General features: G+C 36.5%; 2 protein-coding genes across 2 annotated transcripts in view; both read left to right on the top strand.

Annotated features, from left to right (window-relative positions):
* The window catches only part of LOC113316697 (ubiquitin carboxyl-terminal hydrolase 2-like), an 11,029-nt gene extending 2,031 nt beyond the window's left edge, over positions 1 to 8,998 (top strand). The window contains exons 4-5 of the mRNA XM_026564844.1: positions 8,018 to 8,137; positions 8,756 to 8,998. Coding sequence (XP_026420629.1) covers positions 8,018 to 8,137; positions 8,756 to 8,998 — 363 coding nt within the window. The remainder of the gene's footprint in view (positions 1 to 8,017; positions 8,138 to 8,755) is intronic.
* Positions 7,979 to 12,758, top strand: LOC113317857 (ubiquitin carboxyl-terminal hydrolase 16-like). Its single transcript, XM_026565985.1, has 4 exons — positions 7,979 to 8,137; positions 8,756 to 9,536; positions 9,943 to 10,167; positions 10,262 to 12,758. The coding sequence occupies exons 2-4, from the start codon at positions 9,196 to 9,198 to the stop codon at positions 10,548 to 10,550; spliced, it is 855 nt and encodes a 284-aa protein (XP_026421770.1). The 5' UTR covers positions 7,979 to 8,137; positions 8,756 to 9,195; the 3' UTR covers positions 10,551 to 12,758.
* The last annotated feature ends 7,552 nt before the right edge of the window (positions 12,759 to 20,310 follow it).

Below are 20,310 nucleotides of genomic sequence, written 5' to 3'. Positions count from 1 at the left end.
TTTTTTTTTATTTGTTTGAGTTGATGAACAAGTAACGGGCCATTTGCGGAGTAAACTTGCGGCGAGATTGCATAAAAAATAAAATGAATGTGGGATGAGTGAAGTAAAAAAAATGAAAACATAGGCATAAGGCAACAAGGAGATTTATTTTGACAATAAACAACTATTTTGCTAGGTATTCATGGTACTTTTATTTAGATTATAAAGTGCATAATAAAGTAACCGGTAGATGTTTTGAAGTTTTGATCGGATATTATTCATTTTTTTTGTCTCTACAAATCACATAAACTCTTTGTGAACATCAATATTTTGTCTCTACAAGTCACAAAGACTCTAATATACTATCAGAGAATCAATAGAAATCTCTATATTTTTGGAGAATCTCCAGGAGTCACTCAAATTAAAAATCTATGAAAATATATATAAATCTCAATTGACTACCTCCATGTTAGAATCTATGACTTATCAAGAAGGGCAATCATGAAAAAATAATAATAACTTATAATAAATAAAGTGGAAATTTATGTGGAACCCAAATTTAGTGTCTCTCTTCTAGAATCGTGTTATTAAGATTATATATATGTATAGCCCATAACAGACGATCTGCCGTTAAGATTGGCAGTTTTAGATTAGATCCATAATCCCACATTTTCAATTGGACTTACTTAGCCTTAATCAGTTATTTATTATTAAGAAAATTATTATTATTAAAAAAATCGTTGATTTGGATTATGGTCAATTAGTGGGCGTTTTAGTGGGCGTTCTTTATGGGAAGTTTCTTCTTTAAACCATCTTCCCCTTCATCTAGCATATCAAAACAAACAATTATTTCTCTTTTTAGAAGTTACAGGAGGTTCCTTATCCCATCCTTGAAAACGACCAGTGATAGTAATTACAGGAGGTTCTTCATCACCGTCCTTTCTTACACACTATTCTTACTGTCACCATCTACACAAGGCTTTTCGTCATCATTTATATCCTCTTAGTTGAGGAGATCAACATGCCGAGGATTTAAATCAGCTGCCAGTGTTTTTGGGTTTTGACTTTTTTTTACCAGCAAAAAAAATCACGGGAGCATCATATTAAGGAAAACTCTATTTCTTCATTTACGCCATCTGTGCCATCTGTAATCGTAAAGCATTTGGGCTGGTCAAGGTGTGTTGGAAGTTAGAGTGTAGGTTTCACGCATCAATCATTACGTCTGTTAACCTATATATTCCTTCATTTCGTTTTTATATGATTGCTAGAATATCTTCACGCAAAGAGGATACTTTTAAAACGAATCAATCAAGCTGTTAATTTTCACAGACAAAGCTTTTTATGATTGTGCTGACATCTTTTAATTTAAATTTTTTACCAGGTCGTGGAGGGAGTGTTGGAGCTATTATTCACTTCGAAGGGGATTCATTATCTAAGCATGTGACGAAAAATAGTAGTATCGAAATAGTACTTTGAAGGGGATTCATATCTATTATGCTTTTAGTATTAAAGGAATTATAGTATCTCCAATGGTGATCACCAGAGCTGAAATGGCAACAATATCCAGTGACGATAGAAATATCGGAATTAACAGCTCTTGCATACCGTCTTGTATACGCATTAGAAAGTTGTGGACAAGAGTTTGAATTCCAGATGCATCATACTTTTCTACAAAAACATGTGTTCTCAAGAAAATAAGTAGTATCCACTAAACTTTGTATGTTGTGATAACTGTAATTTTCGGGAGTGATAATTGCAATTTGCTAAATAATTATAATTTTTGAATACTGAATAGTGATAATTGCAAATTTCTAAACATTATATGGTGATAATTGTTATTTTCTCATCGATGGATTAGTGATAACTGCAAATTTCTAAAAATTATGTTGTGATAGTTGTAATTTTCTGAACATATAAAAGTGAACATTGGAGAAACTTAGCAGGATCAACCCATATGGCTAGAAAAGAATCTCAAACCCAAATATTTAGTCTGTAAAAGAAAATAAAAATAAAATAAAAATATTTAGCCTGTTATTTGGAAATGGCATATTTCAGCTCATTTTCCTAATTTAGATATATCTATCTATCTATGGAATTAGTAGTGGGACCCACGGAATATAGAGTAACGTGGAAATGGTTTCAACGGCCTTGTACCTTCACAAGGGCACACTAGAAATTAAGCATATCACCTCCCTGAATTCACGTTTTCTTTCTTTTCTACTAGATTCTTTCTGAAAACCACCATCAGGTCTCCACAGAAGAGAAATGTTTTCTCAAAACCACTATCACCTTTAAGCAAAAGAGAGAAAAGAGTTTTCAGTCGAGAAAGGAGATTATAGATATTATTTTCAATGTGAGCTGTATTTCGGCTTTCTTCTTCTTTTTCTTCTTCAGAAATTCTAATTCAAAGCTGGAAACAAGTTTAAGCATAGACTCTTAAATCATCATCATCATCTTCCAGCTGTGAGCACTATAAACTCCGAAACCCATTTTTATTCATTAATCCCCCTGTCTTAAAATTTCTGTCCTCTATTCTATTTTCGTCTATCCTAAAATACTTTCCAGCTTCTGTTTATAATCATATTTTTTAGTCAAACTCTCAGATATGTCCTTCAAAATTTTTACAATTATAAAATTATTTTAAATATCACCAATCTAAATATTAAATGATATCTTCATAACAGGAAACAAATCTACTAAATCAATCCATAAAGACTTTTTTTTTATCTTTTATTTAAATATTTCTATAAATTTCATAATTATCAATATATTTTTCTTACATGCTCCATATGCTCCTTTTAATTTTAGTAATAATATATCATTTAATAGGGTATTTTTGTATACTCTTCTGATCTCCTTAATATCTTGACTTAGTCAAAGCGGACTAATAATTTAGGACGGAGGGAATAATTTATTACTGATTCTATAGAAATAGGGATTTCCATTCTTCATTTCATGAATTTGTTTGTTCTGTTGATGGTTTTTTTTGCAGAGTTGTTATACCTAAGTAAACAAAGGATTGTTGCATACGATTTTACAATCAACTTTGTTGATTTGTCTGTCAATGTTGGTCTCGATGTGATTTTGAGCGTATCGGATTACAAACTACTGTGTCAATCAACGATTCAATGAGTCACTCAAGGAATCGTTGAGCTTAATTTTTTACTTTGACCCTACTTTGAGTAAATCGTAGGACAATGAAGATATATTATTCCTATATTTATTAGTGCCTGAATATTAGTTGTTTTTTATTTCCTGTTGTTGCTTATTTCAGTACTTTAGAATTGTTAGTACTCTTAAATTTGACACCTTATTTGTCTGGGCCTATACAGATTATCTGGGCTTTGTTGGGAATGTCTACCACTAACCATCCACTTGATGGGAAAAGAGAAGAATGATCTTTTGGGACCATGATTTTTCTTGGGGGACCATGATTTTATTTTGGGTAAAGATATTAAAAGTAAATCTAGGTCATTCCTTATCTAGATATTTATATTAATACCTAACACCCTCCTGATTAATTTTGGATGATGATTAGCTAGTGTTAATAATAGTTAGTGTAATGATTAGTGAGATGATTAAGTTAAAGATAATTAGTGAGATTAAAAAATCAGATGAGTTTTTTTTTTTTAAAGAAGTAGAATTATTGAGAGAGTAAAGTTAGAGAAGATGAAGAAGGAAAACATGAAAAACGATGGATTTTACCAAATACAACTGGAGGAAGGGTATTTGGGTACCCATGTATGCTTCAAACTTAGATAATGTTGGTTGAATTGCTCCAAACTTTCAAAAAAATGAAATTTTTTATGTAAATTTGGGCCAGTTCGGTTAACCATATGTCAACAACATGTAACCGAACATATCTGAAAGTCTAGTTTGGTTACCATATATCAAGAACATGTAACCGAACACACCTGAAAGTGTAGTTCGGTTACGTTTTCCAAACACGCAGGTTACCAAACTCGCTCGTTAATGGAGGTTTTGGTCGTACAATGCAATGTTCGGTTACCTAGGATAAAATGGTACGTAACCAAACTTTGAACTTGACAATTTATTTGAGTACATCTTGTGTGTTCGGTTAGTTTGCAAACTTCAACGCAACCAAGTTCCCAACCGAACTTCAGGTTAAAAGTAACCTAGTGTTAGAAGTTCGGCTGGTTCGCAAACTTCAACATATTTTGCTAATCAACCGAACTGGGCTTATAGATAGAGTTCGGTTACAAAGAAAACTTAATAATTTTACGAACGAACCGAACTTATGGACTTGTATTATTCTAATAATTTGTGATAACCGAACTTTTTACTGAAAAAAAACTCCATTAAACCTCTCTGCAACTTCCATTTTCAACTCATTTTGATGATTAGTTCTCATTTATTCAACCAAAATCGAATGACAAGTAATGGGCTTGTGAGAATATCTTTGTTAATGTTTTAAATTAAGCTATATATATAGTGGTGGTGGTGGTAATCGGAGGTGGTGGTGGTAATCGGTGGTTGTTGGTGGTGATAATTGGAGGTGGTGGTGGTGATAATCGGCGGTGGTGGGCGGTGGTGGTAATCGGTGGTTGTTGTTGGTGGTGGTGGTAATCGGCGGTGGTGGGTGGTGGTGGTGGTGGTAATCGGCGGTTGGTGGTAATCGGCGGTGGTGGGAGGTGGTTATATATACATATAGAGAGAGAGGTGGTTATTGTGTTGGTTTTAAATTAAATTAGATTAAGTATAGGTTTGTCATTTCAATGTTCTAAGACACCCCTTATAACTATAAGGAAGGTGGCCTAATAAGATCATGGTTCCCAAAAAAAATCATGGTCCCTTAAAAAATCATCCAAAGAAAATGGGGTATCATCTCTTTCTGCTTGCTTCCGTATCTACAAACGATATTCCCTCCAGAAACCTGGCTTCCCCTGAACACAACATGGGATCGGTTGGTAAAACTGGCTCAACTGGCCACTTCGAACACTGTGTTGAATGTATTAACCTCATTACCACTCTTCTTAGCATGCTGGATTGATATCCCCATTCTGATGTATGGACTACTCACCAACCCTGGACTACTTATTGCTTTCCGCGTCTTATGTGGATGTTTACTTACCATAGTGTTGATTGATGCTAACGCTTCTGCAATTCAATACTTCTCCAACAACTACTGCTGCAATTGGTACATGTACATGATTGTGAAGTGGCTCAAGAATAGCGTCGTCGATAAAAGAGTCCGACCATGGACCATATCCAATTTTGTAATGAACTTCTCCATTATTCTACTTTACCTTTCGAGTGTTCGGGTGCTCTTTTGGTATGGAGCCTTCTCCATTTCTTTGGTGGCTACTATTTGCGTGGTATTTGGGAAAAAGATGAAATGGGCGTAATGGATGGCCTAGCGACATGCTATTATATCTCTACTTTAACACTGTTTACGACTCATGATCATGGAGTACTGGTGTCCTTGGTATCACTTGCAGTCCTTATATTCATCCTATTGTGCACGGTAAATTTAAGTTTACCCTCATTTATTTATTTTATCTTATCTTTGTGAATATATGCATATTTGATTTTTTACCTTCCTAAACCACTAGTGATATTGTGGAAGCTCTATGTGTATTAGGTTGGTTCAGCAGCAGACCCGAAGTTAAAGACAGCCATGATGAAGAACGACGCCTTGAGGAGGGACATTATGGAAAGGTAAATTACTGGGCTATGAATAACCAATATGAATAGTGAAAACTACTGTAAGACCCATTTTGTGAGATTTCTCCACTATGAAACTCAAGACATAAAACTTCACGCGCGCACCCATTTTCTTGAATAAATTTCTCACAAACCCAGATTTTCTAAAATTCTGTTTTTGTTTTTCTTATGGAAATAAATTTTGAAGAGACCGAGAGTTAAGAGGGAAACGCGACTGGGATATCCAGATCTTTCATCATCGTTCTTTCTTTTCATCGGTTCTTTCAGATTTGATCTTCTTATTCAATTTTAACATTTTTAGGATATTTTTTTTAGATCTGTCTATTAGGTTTACGATCCAAACAATGAAATCCATAAAGATTAATCCCATCCCGCAACATAGTTTCATGCCAGTTAGTATAAATCTCTTCCAAAGAGAGTCATAGGTTTCTGAAATTATTCATTTGTAACCAAAGACGATTATAGTCAGAGAGATAATCAACAATATCATGGTTACAAGGAGGTGTTGAATTATTTAGAGAATTTTCAATTTTGACTCTCCAGACGGAAATATGATGGATATTCATATTAAATCAGGACATCCAATCCAAAGGTAATATATTTACATTGATCTCGTTTGTTCCTTCTTTGATTCAATTTTTATGTTAGTAAGATGGATTCCTGACGATTTTTTTTTTTAATATTGAGCAGTTCATAGGTTTATCAATTGCATTAGATTAGTTAGTATGTCATTTCTTGATTCTCGTACCAATTGACTTAAAATTCATTTGGTTATAACTGAAAGCACATGAGAAGTCCAATTCTTACAGATTATGGGGTGTGGACTCCATGTTATTTTTCTGATCTAAACAAATACACCATATACCTTTGGTCGCAGTGCTTGGAAATGTTTATCATGATTAAATGGGACTAATGTTATACATAATAGTTGTGTTTATCAATAACCAGAATTCATAATGCTGGAATGGTTTTCCCGTCATATCTTCCATTTAATGCCGACGCCATAAGGAAGCTTTACGTTCAAAATGATATATTTCCATTTGAACTATGCCTAAGAAGATTGGAAGCTCTGATTACAGGTTGGGTGGAGAAAGACAAGTATACCAAGGCTGTTATGTGCTTGCGGGCCTTCCTTCAATGTTTTTATTTTTTTTAGACTTCTCGTGAAGAGAGTTATTTGAACTCTCAGTTGCTTGTGTTGTTGCATGTTGCGTCATCAAACAATTAAATACTACTTTCTGAGCTAAAAGGATGTTGTAGTGGCAAGACAAAGGAGATGGAAGTGCAAATGGGTTTGGTGTGTGTGTGACGTGCATTTAAAATAAAATGGAGTTGTGAATAGTGATGCATAACAGGTTATGCATCTACAAAATTTGTTGCATAACTTGTTATACATTCTCGAAATTGGTTGCATAACACGTTCTGCAGCTTTTTTTTTTTTTGCATAACTTGTTATGCAGTCCAGAAAACGGTTGCATAACACGTTATGTAGTTACTTTTTTCTTAGTATTGAAACCAACAAAAAATAAGGCTGCATAACTTGTCATGCACCTACAATAATATCCACATAACATGTTATGCAGTCGTGAAAATGGATGCATAACCTGTTATGCATCCGAAAATACGACTGCATAATGCATTATGCATCTAGAAATTGTTGCACAATCTTTTATGCATCGAGAAAATAGATGCATAACCTGATATGCATCCGTAAATATTGATGCATACTGCATTATGCATCAATTTTTTATGTACGCACTAAAATCAACCAAAACAATGGTTACATAACTTGTTGTAGATGCATAACTTTGTTATCCAAATACATAATTTGTTATGCAGTGGAGAAAATGGTTGCATAATTCGTTATGCGTCTGCAGAATGTGTTATGCATCTTTTTTGGTGGCTGCATAATGGTTATGTATCAAGTTTTCGAAAATTTTGCCTAAAATGACGATCACCTCCGATTTTTTCGTGAAAAACAAAAATTTGATATTCTTGTTTGTAGTCGTTGCGTAGCTCTCTTAAAAAGATTTCCAACGATATAAAATTTGTAAAATTCCAAGGTGCGGATTTTTAAATATGTTATGTCCAAATTGAGCTGCCAATTATACTCCTGATGCATAACCCGTCATGCGGATGCATAATCCGTCATGCAGACATTTTTAATAATTTCATGTAATGATGAGTGTCACGATACCTAAAATTAATTATGAACCTCACAATAAAAATATTTTTTTTTTTGGGCATGCGCCGGATATTTTCAAAATCCTAACGGATGGGCCTCAAGTTCACCATCGCAAATCTAGAACTCCTTTCTAAAAGAAACTATTCTTCTCTGTCTGTGTGTGACTAGGGAGATGATAATGGAGATGTGGAATCAATACGACGGGAGATTTCAGGATTAAGAAAAGAATTACATGATGTCAAAGCTTATGCAGAGTCAATCAGAGAATGTCAATGTCAACAACCCAAGGTAATTCCTTAATTCACAGATCTTATTGTTATTCAATAATCTCTGCATTCCTCTTGTTATGAGTGTAGGAGGATTAATCTTAATATGATGAAATTAATAATCTTAATATTCTCTTTCAATAATCTTGTTTCAATTTCATAATATTATGTATAACATTTTTGTAAACCTAAATCCCCACATTCCTCATCTCTCCCTCAAACTTGGTAAGAAATCAAATTAGTTTTATCAATCAGAGTACTCCTCTAACTGGTAGTACAGATCAAAGGTTCAAACTTTGTGTTGATTCACAAAAGTTAGTTAATGAATTTGCATAAACTAGTTTTTCTTTTGGTAGTTTCTACTGGATAAAAAACTCAACTTGTATTCCAAAGTATCTATTCTGAACTTCTGTACCTTGGATTCGTCCCAGGCTTTTGAATTTGTCCTAATCTCAACAATCCCAACAGATTGACCCTCTTTATATTTTTGGCTAAATTTTCTGCCTCTTTGAATTATCTAATCTACTTTCCTAATTTATCTCTTGTTTTTCCATATGTTTGAGGTTTATTTGCTCACTTTGTTGTTTTCCTAAACTCAGTTTGTAATCATAATTGATCTTTGTCCATTTCATGTCCTCAGAGTTACGAACACAAAAAGCCTGAATCTGTGCGAAAAAGTGGCGCCTACATCATCCGTGGCTTCGACAATTTTAACAGGAACTGCTTCTTCAGTGCCGTTATCCAGGTCTTACTGTGCATTCCCCACCTGCGTGTTCATTGCATGAAACTGAATGACTATGATAAACCACTCACTAAAGCAATAAAGGAACTGTTCATCGAAACAAGTCTGCCCCGGTCTCAGATTGTGACGAACGTTTTCTAAATTTGTACTACTGCTTTTGTGCCAAATCCCCCCAATTCGGCGATGGTCAGGATCAAGACAGCCAAGAGTTTCTTGTTTGCTTACTTCAGAGACTGCGAGAGGAAGAAGAAGATCTGGCTCAGACCTTTCCGAATTCACCTCCTCTCTTGGTGCATTCGATCTTTGGAGGCCAGGTCTTGAATACCACATCTTGCCCTATGTATAACTGTAGGTACACTAATGAACATGACGAGCTTTTTCTACAGATATTACTACCAATCCCTGTTACTGGTGACTTGAGTCGTGCTTCCATGGTTGGCAATAAGGATGCCGCAGTGTCCTTAATTACTTGCTTAGACCAGTATATAGAGTTGGAATTTCTCCCTGGTAGGCGCTGTGATCGTTGTTCTTGCATGGGTGGGAATAAAAGTATTCGAGTTATTCGTGCTCCTTTGATTTTGACAATTAGCTTAAAGAGGTTTAACGCGGAGAATAAGAAGATAAATGACCATATTATCTTTGAGGAGACCTTTGATCTACGAGCATACATGGACGACAGGTATTTTTTCTTCTTCATGTCTGTTTTTTTTCCTTGTTCTTCTTGTTCTAAGCCTTTAGTCCCATAAAACATAGACAAATACGAAAATGATAATTGCACTTTAATCTACAGTTGTCCCCAAAACCGGCATTCTGGCTCGACCTCTAACACAAAATAGGCAAATACCAAACCTAGATTATACATCAAGGTCAAATACTTAAGATCTCCACCATTATGGAAGGACCTTAGCACCTTCCATGATTATTCAATTGGTAGGGACTCAAATGTTAGATAAGGAATTGGTGGTTATATATGATTGATATCTGTCGAAATGTTTCCAGTTTAGTACTACTTATTTGAGAATGCTTGTGTTTGTGAGGTGGGTTGTATTTGTTTAATTTATATTATGTACAATCTTTGTTTTTAGGTATGTCGGGGGTGATATGCTTGAATATCACCTCATCGGTGTTGTGGTGCACGAGGGATCAGTGGATACAGGCCACTGTTTTGCGTATGTGAGAGGCGATAAAAGTGGAGGTAGTGAAGAAGATAACAAAGATTTCACCTATTGTTTAGATGAACTGGTTGTTCGTGAAGTTTCTTTACAACAGGTCCTTCAGTCACAAGCGTATATGTTGTTTTATGAAAAAAGGTAAGAATTGTTGTTATTATCATCTTATATTTTTTAGTTTCTTCTTCTTTTCTGGTTAACCTGGTTATTGATCTCTTGATTTCATATATTATAGGAATTCATCTGTTAAACAAGGCTTGAGTTATGCTAAGACCAGTTCCGCATTTGGTCCTCCAGCTACACCTAGTGGGTATGGAAACCGTTCAGAGCCAGGCCTTGCCAAATACCGCGTTGCGTCTATTAGAACATCAGCTTCTCAGATCCACACACCCATCAGTAACCATGCATCTTCAAAACAGAGGCATCCACGTTCGAGATCAACCACATATGAGTCTGGTAAGCAGGTTTCTTCAGAGAGGCCATGGAAGTCGCCTGATGAGTCTTCGTATTCAAGTTGGAGGTAAAGTGATTTCTTATCTGAGGAGGAGAGAGGTGAGAGCGTGGATCGGGCAATCGTTTAGGAGTCGACTCAGCTGTTTGTTTTAGGTAGCTTCAATGAAGACCAGCTTGTTTTCTCAGAGTGATGAAGATGGATGGAAGACGGTGAAGAGTAGGAAAACTTATAGATCATGTAACTCTCGTTCTTTTCTTAAGAAAAATGGTATTTGTTGTTGGATCGAAGCTAAGGGTTTTTCGTTTACAAAGGGGTATGGGAGTAAGTCTGGAAAGTTTCAAATTATTGAATCCAAGGATGATAGGTTCTCTACTCTATGGGTTAATCAAAAGGGGTTATGTTGGTTTCGAAAGGGCTTACCATTGGAGATCACTAAATCATGGTCAAAATCTCAAATTTGGCAGTTCACCGATTCAGATGAGTGGTTAACAGTAACAAGGGGAAAAAACAATAATGGTGAATGTATAAAATTATCTGGTCCTAATGCTTGGGAAAATTCTGCAGATATCTACTTCCCAGCAGGTGATATGGGGAATGGATGGAACAAATTATAACAATTATCAATCAACTCAGTCCGATTCAGGAAGTTTCAATCCATAAACCTCAGTCTTCACCATCGTCGGTTCGTTTCCCAAACCCTCCATCTGTTTGGAATAAACCCAAATTGGAGACTGAAGTGTTACCTATTGAAAAGGAAAACTGGAATCATATGGTGGTTTTATCATCTGATGCTAACATGGTATCTTGGGATTTAATTGGTAAGCATTTGGGTAAGTGTTTGGAGAAGAACGAGGTATTCTTTCTTCAGCCTTTCTCGAATTCTAAAGCGTTGTTCAAAGTTCCAAATTCAGAGATGAGGACTGAGCTTCTTTCAAAATCTGGTTGGAGTTTTAATGGGTTTAACTTCAAATTCTCGCCATGAACATCAAAACTTAATATGTTGTCCGAGAAGGAAGTGCTTAAAATTCAGTCATGTTGGATAGAAGTCGGAGGAATTCCATTTTCTCTATGGAATCAAAAAACTTTTGAAACCATTGGATCAAAATGTGGTGGTCTCCTTGAAGTTTCAGAGGATACGAGAAATGGTTGGAATCTTTCTCTGATGAAGCTCAAAGTTCGCGGCCCGGTGGACAATGTCCAAAAAATTGTAGAAGTCAATTTCAAATCTTTACCATTCAGGGCTTCGATTGAAAAAGCGAAAGATCAATCTTCAAATATCAATAACGGTCTGCAGTGTATCAAAGTCTTCAACCCGGTTTCCGGTAAGGTAGCCTTGATGGCGGGGTATCTTTGGATCCTGTAATATCTGCTGGTAAAGATGATAAGCCAGTGTCAGATGGATCTGCAGACACGGGTAAACAACAACATCAGTCTGGTGCTGACAAATGAAAGTCAAAAGCAAACTCGAATCAGTCACGAGATTCTTCAGACTCGTGTAGTCACAGTTTTTCATACAGACCTAAAGCAAGACCATTAGCTGGCAATCAAGAAATTATTAACGGGAAAATTAGGGACGTGGGCTCTTCTACAAGGTCTTTGGGCCCAGAGCAGTGGGCTAAAGCTAAAAATGGTGGAAAATTTCCCCCTAGTACTATTACGTCAATTTCAATGGGAAATACAAAAAAACTGAATTGTTATTCTTCAGATTCTCCGTCTGGGTCTGAAAATTAAGAATATGGTTCTTATCTCTGTGGTGATTCAGGAATTCTTGCGGATGATTATACCTCTGATTCCTCCATTTAACGTGAAAGGTTATACAATAGACTCAATCTGGAAGTTGTTAGGGATTCAATTGGTGAATGCATTGGATGTCCGTGTACTGCTCACAACTGCAATGGTAGGGCTGTCTCGATTACCAATTCAGAATCGCAACCTAAATTGGTGGTATCCATTCCTTCTCCTTCTTCATCCTCTCAGTCCAGTGATGGCAACTTTAGCAACACCCCTCCTTTCTCTCCAACTGGTGAATTTTTCAAGGAAGCTCTATCAGATCCTGAAAAAGAAGCAATGATAATCTATTACCTAGATTCTAAATATCATACAACTTTTGAATTTATTAAGAAGGTTGGTGTGTCAATGCAATTGGGTTTACCACAGTCTGATTATGAGTTTATAAAAATTTTGATGCATGCTGCCGTTTAGAACCTAGCTGCTTTCAATTTCGAATGTAGGGAACAAGAGCTGGTGGCTCTAGATAATTGATAAGTTTTATTGTTTTCTTCTGGGTTCTGTCTTGTTATTTTGTTTATCATGTTGAACATCATTTCATGGAATATAAAGAGTTTGAGAAACTCTAAAAGAAGAGGGGTTGTCATTATTGTCTTTCAAGATACACTTTTAGAGTCTTGCTCTGACTCTATAGTGTCTCAAATTTGGGGAGGGAGAGCTCATAATTGGGTTTCATTGGACTCTATCGGTCGTTCTGGTGGGATACTTTTCATATGGAACCCTAATATAGTAAGTATGGAATCTCATATTGTAGGTACTTTTAGTATAAACATTCAGTTCAGAGATCTTATAGACAACTTCAATTGGTTATTTTCTGGTGTTTATGGCCCTTGTGAAGTTTGGAAAGGCAAAGAATGTGCAATGAGTTGAATCTAATGCACACTATTTGGAGTCTACCTTGGTGTATGGGGGGGGGGGGATTTCAATGAAGTCAGATTGATGGATGAAAGAAAAGGTTGCTCTAATATTTCTAGAGGCATGAAGGATTTCTGCGATTTTTATGATGCTAATGAACTGATTGATATCCCCATTCATGGGGCTAAGTACACTTGGATTAAAAAAGGATCTCTCACCTCAATGAGTAAAATTGATAGATTCATGACGACATCTGATTGGGATGATCATTTTCCGGGTATTTTGGTTAAAGATTTAGGTAGGCCTTTTTCGGACCACAAACCAATTATTCTTACTTGTGATTTAGAGGATTGGGGAGCTCCTCCTTGGAGATGTGAAAGCATGTGGCTGCTTGAACTAGGATTTCTAGATCTATTGGAGACTTGGTGGGTTTCGTTGGCTAATACTTTCACGGGGTCTTCCGGTTTTATTTTAGCGAAAAAATTACAAGCCTTGAAGGGTAAAATCAAGGAATGGAATAGAAATTTCTTCGGGAAATTTGATAGAAAGTGTGAACAGAACTATCTCCTTATTCAATGGTTGGACCAAAAAATTGATGATGAAGATATTTCAGAGTCTGAAGTTATAACATATGATAACCAGATGCTTGAGAGTGAAAAATTGGCTGACATGAAGAAACAATTCTGGAGGGATAGATCTAGAATCAGGTGGAATGAAGATGGTGACCGAAATACTAGTTATTATCACCGTATAGCAAAGATTCGAAGAAGAAGAAATACATTTTGTAGTTTGAAAATTGACTCTGTCATAGTGGAAGACAAGAACCTGATTAAGAGCAGCATCCTAGACCACTTCAGCTCTCGGTTTAAGTTAAAGTACAACACCAATATTTCTATTGGGTAGCTGAATTTCAAAACCTTATCATTCGAGGATGTAGTATGGCTAGAAAGGCCTATTCTTTTAGAGGAAGTGTTATCTGCCCTTAAACTTCTTGGTCAAAATCGAGCACCTGGTCCTGATAGTTTTCAGGTTGGTATTATTTTGAGGTGTTGGAACTTTATGAAGGATGACATTATGCGTGTAGTGAAGGACTTCGAAACTTCAGGAAAAATTGATTGGAGGCTTAAGTCGACGTTCCTTGGTTTAATTCCTAAGAAGCAGGTTGTTGAGGAGATTAAGGATCTGCGACCCATCAGCTTAACTAGCACCATCTATAAATCCATATCTAAGATTCTAGCTGAGCGTTTAAAGGTAATGCTTCCTAAACTCGTCTCTATTCAGCAGTTAGCTTTCGTGAAAGGTAGACAGATTTTAGACAGTATTTTAGTAGCTAACGAATGTATTGATTCTAGACTTAAAAATGGTAACCCTGGGATCGTTTGCAAAATAAATTTAGAAAAGGCTTTTGATAACGTTAAATGGTCTTTTTTAGTGGAGACTCTTCAAAAAATGGGTTTTGGTAGTATTTGGCAGAAATGGATCTATGGTTGTATATTTAAGGTCCCATTTTCTGTGCTTATCAATGGGTCTGCTTTTGGTAAGTTTACTTCCGAGAAAGGTTTACGGCAAGGCGAACCTTTATCACCGTTTCCTTTTCTTCTTGTTTCTGAGGTTCTTACTATGATGTTTGTTAAAGCCGAAATGGAGGGTATGCTTGGGGGTTTTTGTTCTTCTTCTTCTGTTAATGCTGTCAAAGTCAGCCATCTCCAATTCACTGAAGACACTTTAGTATTTCTGGATGAAAATATTAAGCAAGTTAGAAATATCAAATATATTCTTCTCTGGTTCCAATGTATTTCTGGTCTTAAGACAAATTTTTCTAAATGTAGTCTATTTGGTGTTGGTGATGTTCAGGATATTGAGGGATTGGATGGAATATTGGGTTGCTCTTGCGATAGTTTTCCAACTCAGTAGCTTGGCATGCCTTTAGGGGACAAAACCAACTCCACTGCTAAATGAGATAGAATCATTGAGCTTTGCAAGGCCAGACTTGCCTCGTGGAAGCGAAAAACTCTTACAAGATATGGTAAGCTTACTCTTATCAAGAGTGTCCTCCAGAGCATTCCTATTTATTATTTTTCTCTGTTCATGGCTCCCTCTAAGGTGATAAAATCTATTGAAAGAGTTATTAGAAATTTTTTATGGGATGAATCATCTGAAACTAAAAAGCATCATTGGGTAGGTTGGAGAAATGTGAGTAAGCCTCTCAAGGTGGGAGTTCTTCGTATTAGAAGTTTAAAGCACTTAAACAGATCCCTTCTTCAAAAATGGTGGTGGAGATTAGGTCGTGAATCTAAAGCTCTATGGTCGAGGGTGGTAGCAGACATGTATGGTTTTGTTGAATTAGGGTGGAAAACTATGAAGCCTAAGGAAAAACATGGTGTTAGTCTCTGGAAGAATATTTATTCTACTGCCGATGACTTTTTCAATAATTGTCAGTTCAAGATAGGAAAAGGAGACAAAATAAGGCTATGGGAAGACAAATGGTATGTTCAGGGTCCCTTATCTCTCCTCTGTCCTGTCCTCTTCAACCTTTCTAGTACCAAGAACAAGTCTATATCTCAGACTTACATCTCCGGAGGTGCTGGATTAAATTGGGACTTAGGTCTGCATCACATAAGAAGACTCTATGACAGTGAGATTGCTGAACTCTCTATTCTTATTCCGTTGCTTGAATCTATTGTGACATCTCCTAATCAGGAGGACCAACTTATTTGGCTTGGCGATAAAAAGGGTATCTATTCGGTAAATGAGGCATATTTAAACTACTCGCAAGGTAATACCCCCGTCATTCCTTTTCCGAGTTCTAAGGTCTGGTCTAGAGCTTGGCCTTATAGGGTAGGATTTTTTCTTTGGCAAGTGTGTTTGAGTAGGTTGCCAACTTTAACTAATCTGCATCATAGACATTCTGCGCTAGACTCCCCTAACCGGTGTTACCTTTGTGGACATGTTGAAGAAAATGAAGACCATTTGTTGTTACAATGCCAGTCAGCTTCTCGTATTTGGAATTACTTCATCACTGCCATGGGGGGTGTTATGCCCAATACTATTAGAGAGACTGTTGTGAGTTGGAAAAGTTATCCTCTTTCTACCCAAGGAAATCAACTTTGGAAACGTCTTCCGGCAACAATTCTATGGGGTCTCTGGAAAGTCGCAACTCTATAGATTTTAATGGTAAAACTTTCAAAGTCCATGAAGTTATTCGCGACATCAAAATTGATGCGTTTAACTGGTCGAAAAGCCTTAACTTCTTCAAGGGAATTATCACTTCTAATGTAATTTTGGGTTGGGAACAATTCTTTTTAAACCCATATTGAGTTAGCTTTTGTTGTTGGGTTATTTGTCTTCTTTTTCCTGGGGTTCCTGTGTTTGTTCAGCTTGTAAGGGTTTCATTTTCTTTCTCTAGCCTCCTTGGCTAGTTGGTTTCTTGTATTCTTGCATTCTTTTATTTCATTGTTCCTTCTTTGCCGAGCAAAAAAAAAAAAAAAGATTTCTTATCAGTATCCATGTAATCCTATAATCTTGTATTTCTTCACCATGAAATCTGTTTTGGTTTAAAATTGAATTATCATATTTAAATTTTTACAACCGCCATGATAACAGAAATTCTTCTTTGGAGGATTCGAAAGGAAATGGTGGTGGTAGATGGAGATCCGAGAACTAGTGCTTAGAAGATGAGCAGAAGTGCCAGTCTACCTTTAACAGCCTGCATGGATGCGGAAGAACATTTTCTTCGTAAATGGATGTTGATTTTCTGAACTGAGACTGATTTTTCTACTGCATTATCTTAAGGAGTGATTAGGAGGGGTAGATTTTGTTAGATTCCTAGATATCTTTTTTTTATTCTTTATCAGAAATTCCTAGATGTCCGAACAATTGAAACTTAGGAATTAAGTAGCGTGGTTTTGGTTAAAGTTGTTGGGGTAGTTCCACGATTGATGTGTTTGGATGTTTTCAGAGTTTAATTTCAGTGGGATTTTTGTTTCTATTTTTACTATCAATGTTAAAGTTATGGTTGTTGGTGATTTTGTTATTGTTGTTACTGTAAACAGAGAGACAGACGTATTACTCTCAAGTTTCAGTTCCTGCGCAGGAACTGTTGATTGAGTTGCTGACAGTCTGTTTCTTGAACCATGTAGTAGCTCTTGAAAGTCCCTTCTGTAAAAAATTTTTGAAGCCTTAGCTAGTCTGAAACATCCAGTTTGTCTCCCTGCGTTTGGCAGTGGCCAACTAATTATGTAGTGAGGTTTCTTAGTATCCTCAAGTTTTCCTTAACAAAAGAGCTCATAAAAATAGTGCAGGTTTGCTTGCTTGATTCTGTGAGCTTTTAGTATGTCATTTTTAGATAGGTGGTAACAATTTCTTTTTCTCCTGCTTATCATATTTGGTGTAATGCATCATAGCCTACTCTATTTTAGAGTTTCGCTGAGTTTTTTTCTAAAATCCTTACGTAATGAATTTTGAAACCTGTTATAATCGGAAGTTTGTACAGCTTAACAACCTACCGATAATAAGGAGTCACAAATTGAACCCTTGCCATATCTCATAGGTTTTGAGTCTACACAGCCCGCCACAACCACTTGGTTCGTGTTTTGGATGCAGCGGCAATCGAAATTTTAATATGTTCCACATTCCGATTATAAGTTACCCCAAAATGAGTTTTTTCAAAAATCCTTCATGTAATGAATTTTGAAATCTAGCCTAATCGGTAGGGTATATTACTTATATACCTACCGATTATAGGAAGCCCCAAATCGAACCACTGCCAAATTCCATAGGTTTCAAGGGTACAGAGCCGACCATAACCATTTGGTTCGTGTTTTGGATGTAGTCATAATCTGAAGGTATATGGATTACATAAACTTCCGATTATCGGTTGCCCCAAAATAAGTTTTCTTCTAAAATCCTTCATTTAATGAATTTGAAATCTACCATAATCGGGAGGTATTGTTACTCGTAGCTTTACGATTATGGGAAGCCCCAAATCGTTAGCTTAGACAGGTTTTAATTCGTCCAATTATATAGGAGGCCCAAATTTCACCATTGCAAAAATCTAAAGATTTCTAATTTCTATACTTTAACAATCGGTAGTCTCTTGAGGATCTTGTTACTCCCGATTGTTTTAGAAACCAGATACGAGTTTGACACATAAACGAACTTAGTCGGTAGTGTAATCTAGTTAATAACTTTCCGATTAGGTATTTACAATCGGGTGCAGTATATCTTCCGATTATGTAAGGGCATTAACGTATTCTCCGCGTTTTTGGACATCCCTTAACGTAGTGTATAGGTTGGGATTAAAAAAATCGTCCCTAATTCCTTTTGGGTCACCCCTAAAAATGTCAGGTTTCTTTTCTGGTACCATTACTGCAAGTATGATGTTTATCCATGATTTCTTGAACTTTTTCATATGATTCCGATAAAATTTTGTGAAGAAATGAGACTAACGGTTCGAAATCCAATTAGTAATCCGGAGGAAATTCAGGTTAGGGAGAGGAGGTAAATACCAAGCCCAAAGGCAAGTTTTTGGTCCACGTTGCAATTTTAGATACAAGGAAAGCTTGTCAGTACGATCTTACATGGTAAATTTGTGTAAGTGGGATAATTTTGGGTCGCAAATTATATCAGATTTTGGGTCATTTGGGGAAACATTTAGACAGGAAAAGGCTGCGAATCAAATTTTGAGCTAATTTTTATTTTCTTTAGCTGGTTGCTTCTGCATACGGGACCGTACCCTCTACTTTTATTCTCTAGCCGTCAGTCGGCAGTAAAAATCAAAAGCAACGAGTACCCCCGACCAGAACCTAGTATTCCGGCTAAATTGTTACCGGAATCCAGAAGATTAAACTTCTCAGTGCAGGGTAATCAACCTCTAGTTCTCTCGAATTAGGGCCATAGACTCCCGTTAGCCAATGAAAATTATCCGCAAAGAAATCTACATTCGACAGATAGAGAGTATTGACCCTCTAAACAAGATAAAACCTCAACGATATTTGGATTCAAGGTTATAATGATACCTCCTGATGCACCTTGAGAAGGCTGTAATCTCCAACCATACACCTTGAACCACATATTTCAGCTATATCTGAATTAGTACACTCTGGCATCTTCGTCTCTTGTATAACAATGATGGATGGCTTAAGCGTTTGGATAACTTGGAGGACAGCACTTCTCTTAGAAGAAGACCCCAGTCCCGTACATACCACGACATGATTTTGGTACTCATGAGTTGTAGGCGGTGACTTCAGTGTGATTCGTTTTTGCGGAGAGAAGATTCGGAGATGCAGAAGAACCGGTAGTATGAAAGACTGTTGTTCCTTCATCAGCACCCACTCTCTCATCGACCTACCCCAAGGTCCAAATTTACCTGCACAAATGGTCAAGCAAATCCAGGATTATCAAGAATTGATAGAATATTAATTTCACCGGACATTGAAGCCAAGTTCCCCTTCACATCCTAGCTTGCTAAGACAAGACCTACATCAAACCACATTCCCATTCTCCTTGACCTTGCCGATCCATCATGGGATCCTTTTCCATTTAGATTGGAATTCCTTGGAGATCTCATGAAATACTCCTCTCATGTAAATCTAGTTTAAATTAATGTATCTTCTTTCCTATTTTAGAAAAAAAAAACATCCCAACTTCATGGAGCTCATTGCCGAATGGTGGGCATCATTGCACTTCTCAGGATCCCTTAGTTATTTTCTTTGGAACAAACTGCAAGATTTGAAAATTAAGATCAAAGAGTGGAATAAGAATTTCTTTGGTAGAATTGAACCAAAAATCTAAGAATGTCTTCAAACTATAGTGGAGCTGGATCGTTCGGAGTCTAAGTCTGGGTCTCTTCCTACACCTATATTCTTGCGGAGGGCTAATGCTAAGATAACTTATGAAGATCTCAGCAAGAAACAAGCAATATCTTGGAAACAAAATTCAGGTAATAATTGGCTCAAATATGGGGATAGAAATACCCCTTTTCTACATGAGTTAGCTTCATCGCGTCGAAGGTCGAATAAAGTCAAGCAACTCTATATCAATGGTTCTTTCTCAACTGACAAAGCAGAAATCACATCCCATATTGTGGATTTCAACACTTCGTTGTTTACTGAAGAATTCCACCAACGTCCCCAACAATCTTAATCTTCTATCTGTATCTTTTGATGAGAGCGAAATCTTGGAAGCTG

This window comes from Papaver somniferum, chromosome 10 (genome assembly GCF_003573695.1).
Source record: "Papaver somniferum cultivar HN1 chromosome 10, ASM357369v1, whole genome shotgun sequence".
NCBI classification, from domain to species: domain Eukaryota; kingdom Viridiplantae; phylum Streptophyta; class Magnoliopsida; order Ranunculales; family Papaveraceae; genus Papaver; species Papaver somniferum.
Note: the sequence above shows the minus strand (reverse complement) of the source record. Positions and strands in the feature narration are given on the sequence as shown.

Excerpts from the sequence above, each read along its gene's own strand:
- LOC113317857 (XM_026565985.1), top strand. The coding sequence starts at position 9,196 with ATGTATAACTGTAGGTACACTAATGAACATGACGAGCTTTTTCTACAG. Across the intron at positions 9,537-9,942 it reads CGAGCATACATGGACGACAG|GTATGTCGGGGGTGATATGC; the intron begins GTATTTTTTCTT and ends CTTTGTTTTTAG. Across the intron at positions 10,168-10,261 it reads ATGTTGTTTTATGAAAAAAG|GAATTCATCTGTTAAACAAG; the intron begins GTAAGAATTGTT and ends CATATATTATAG.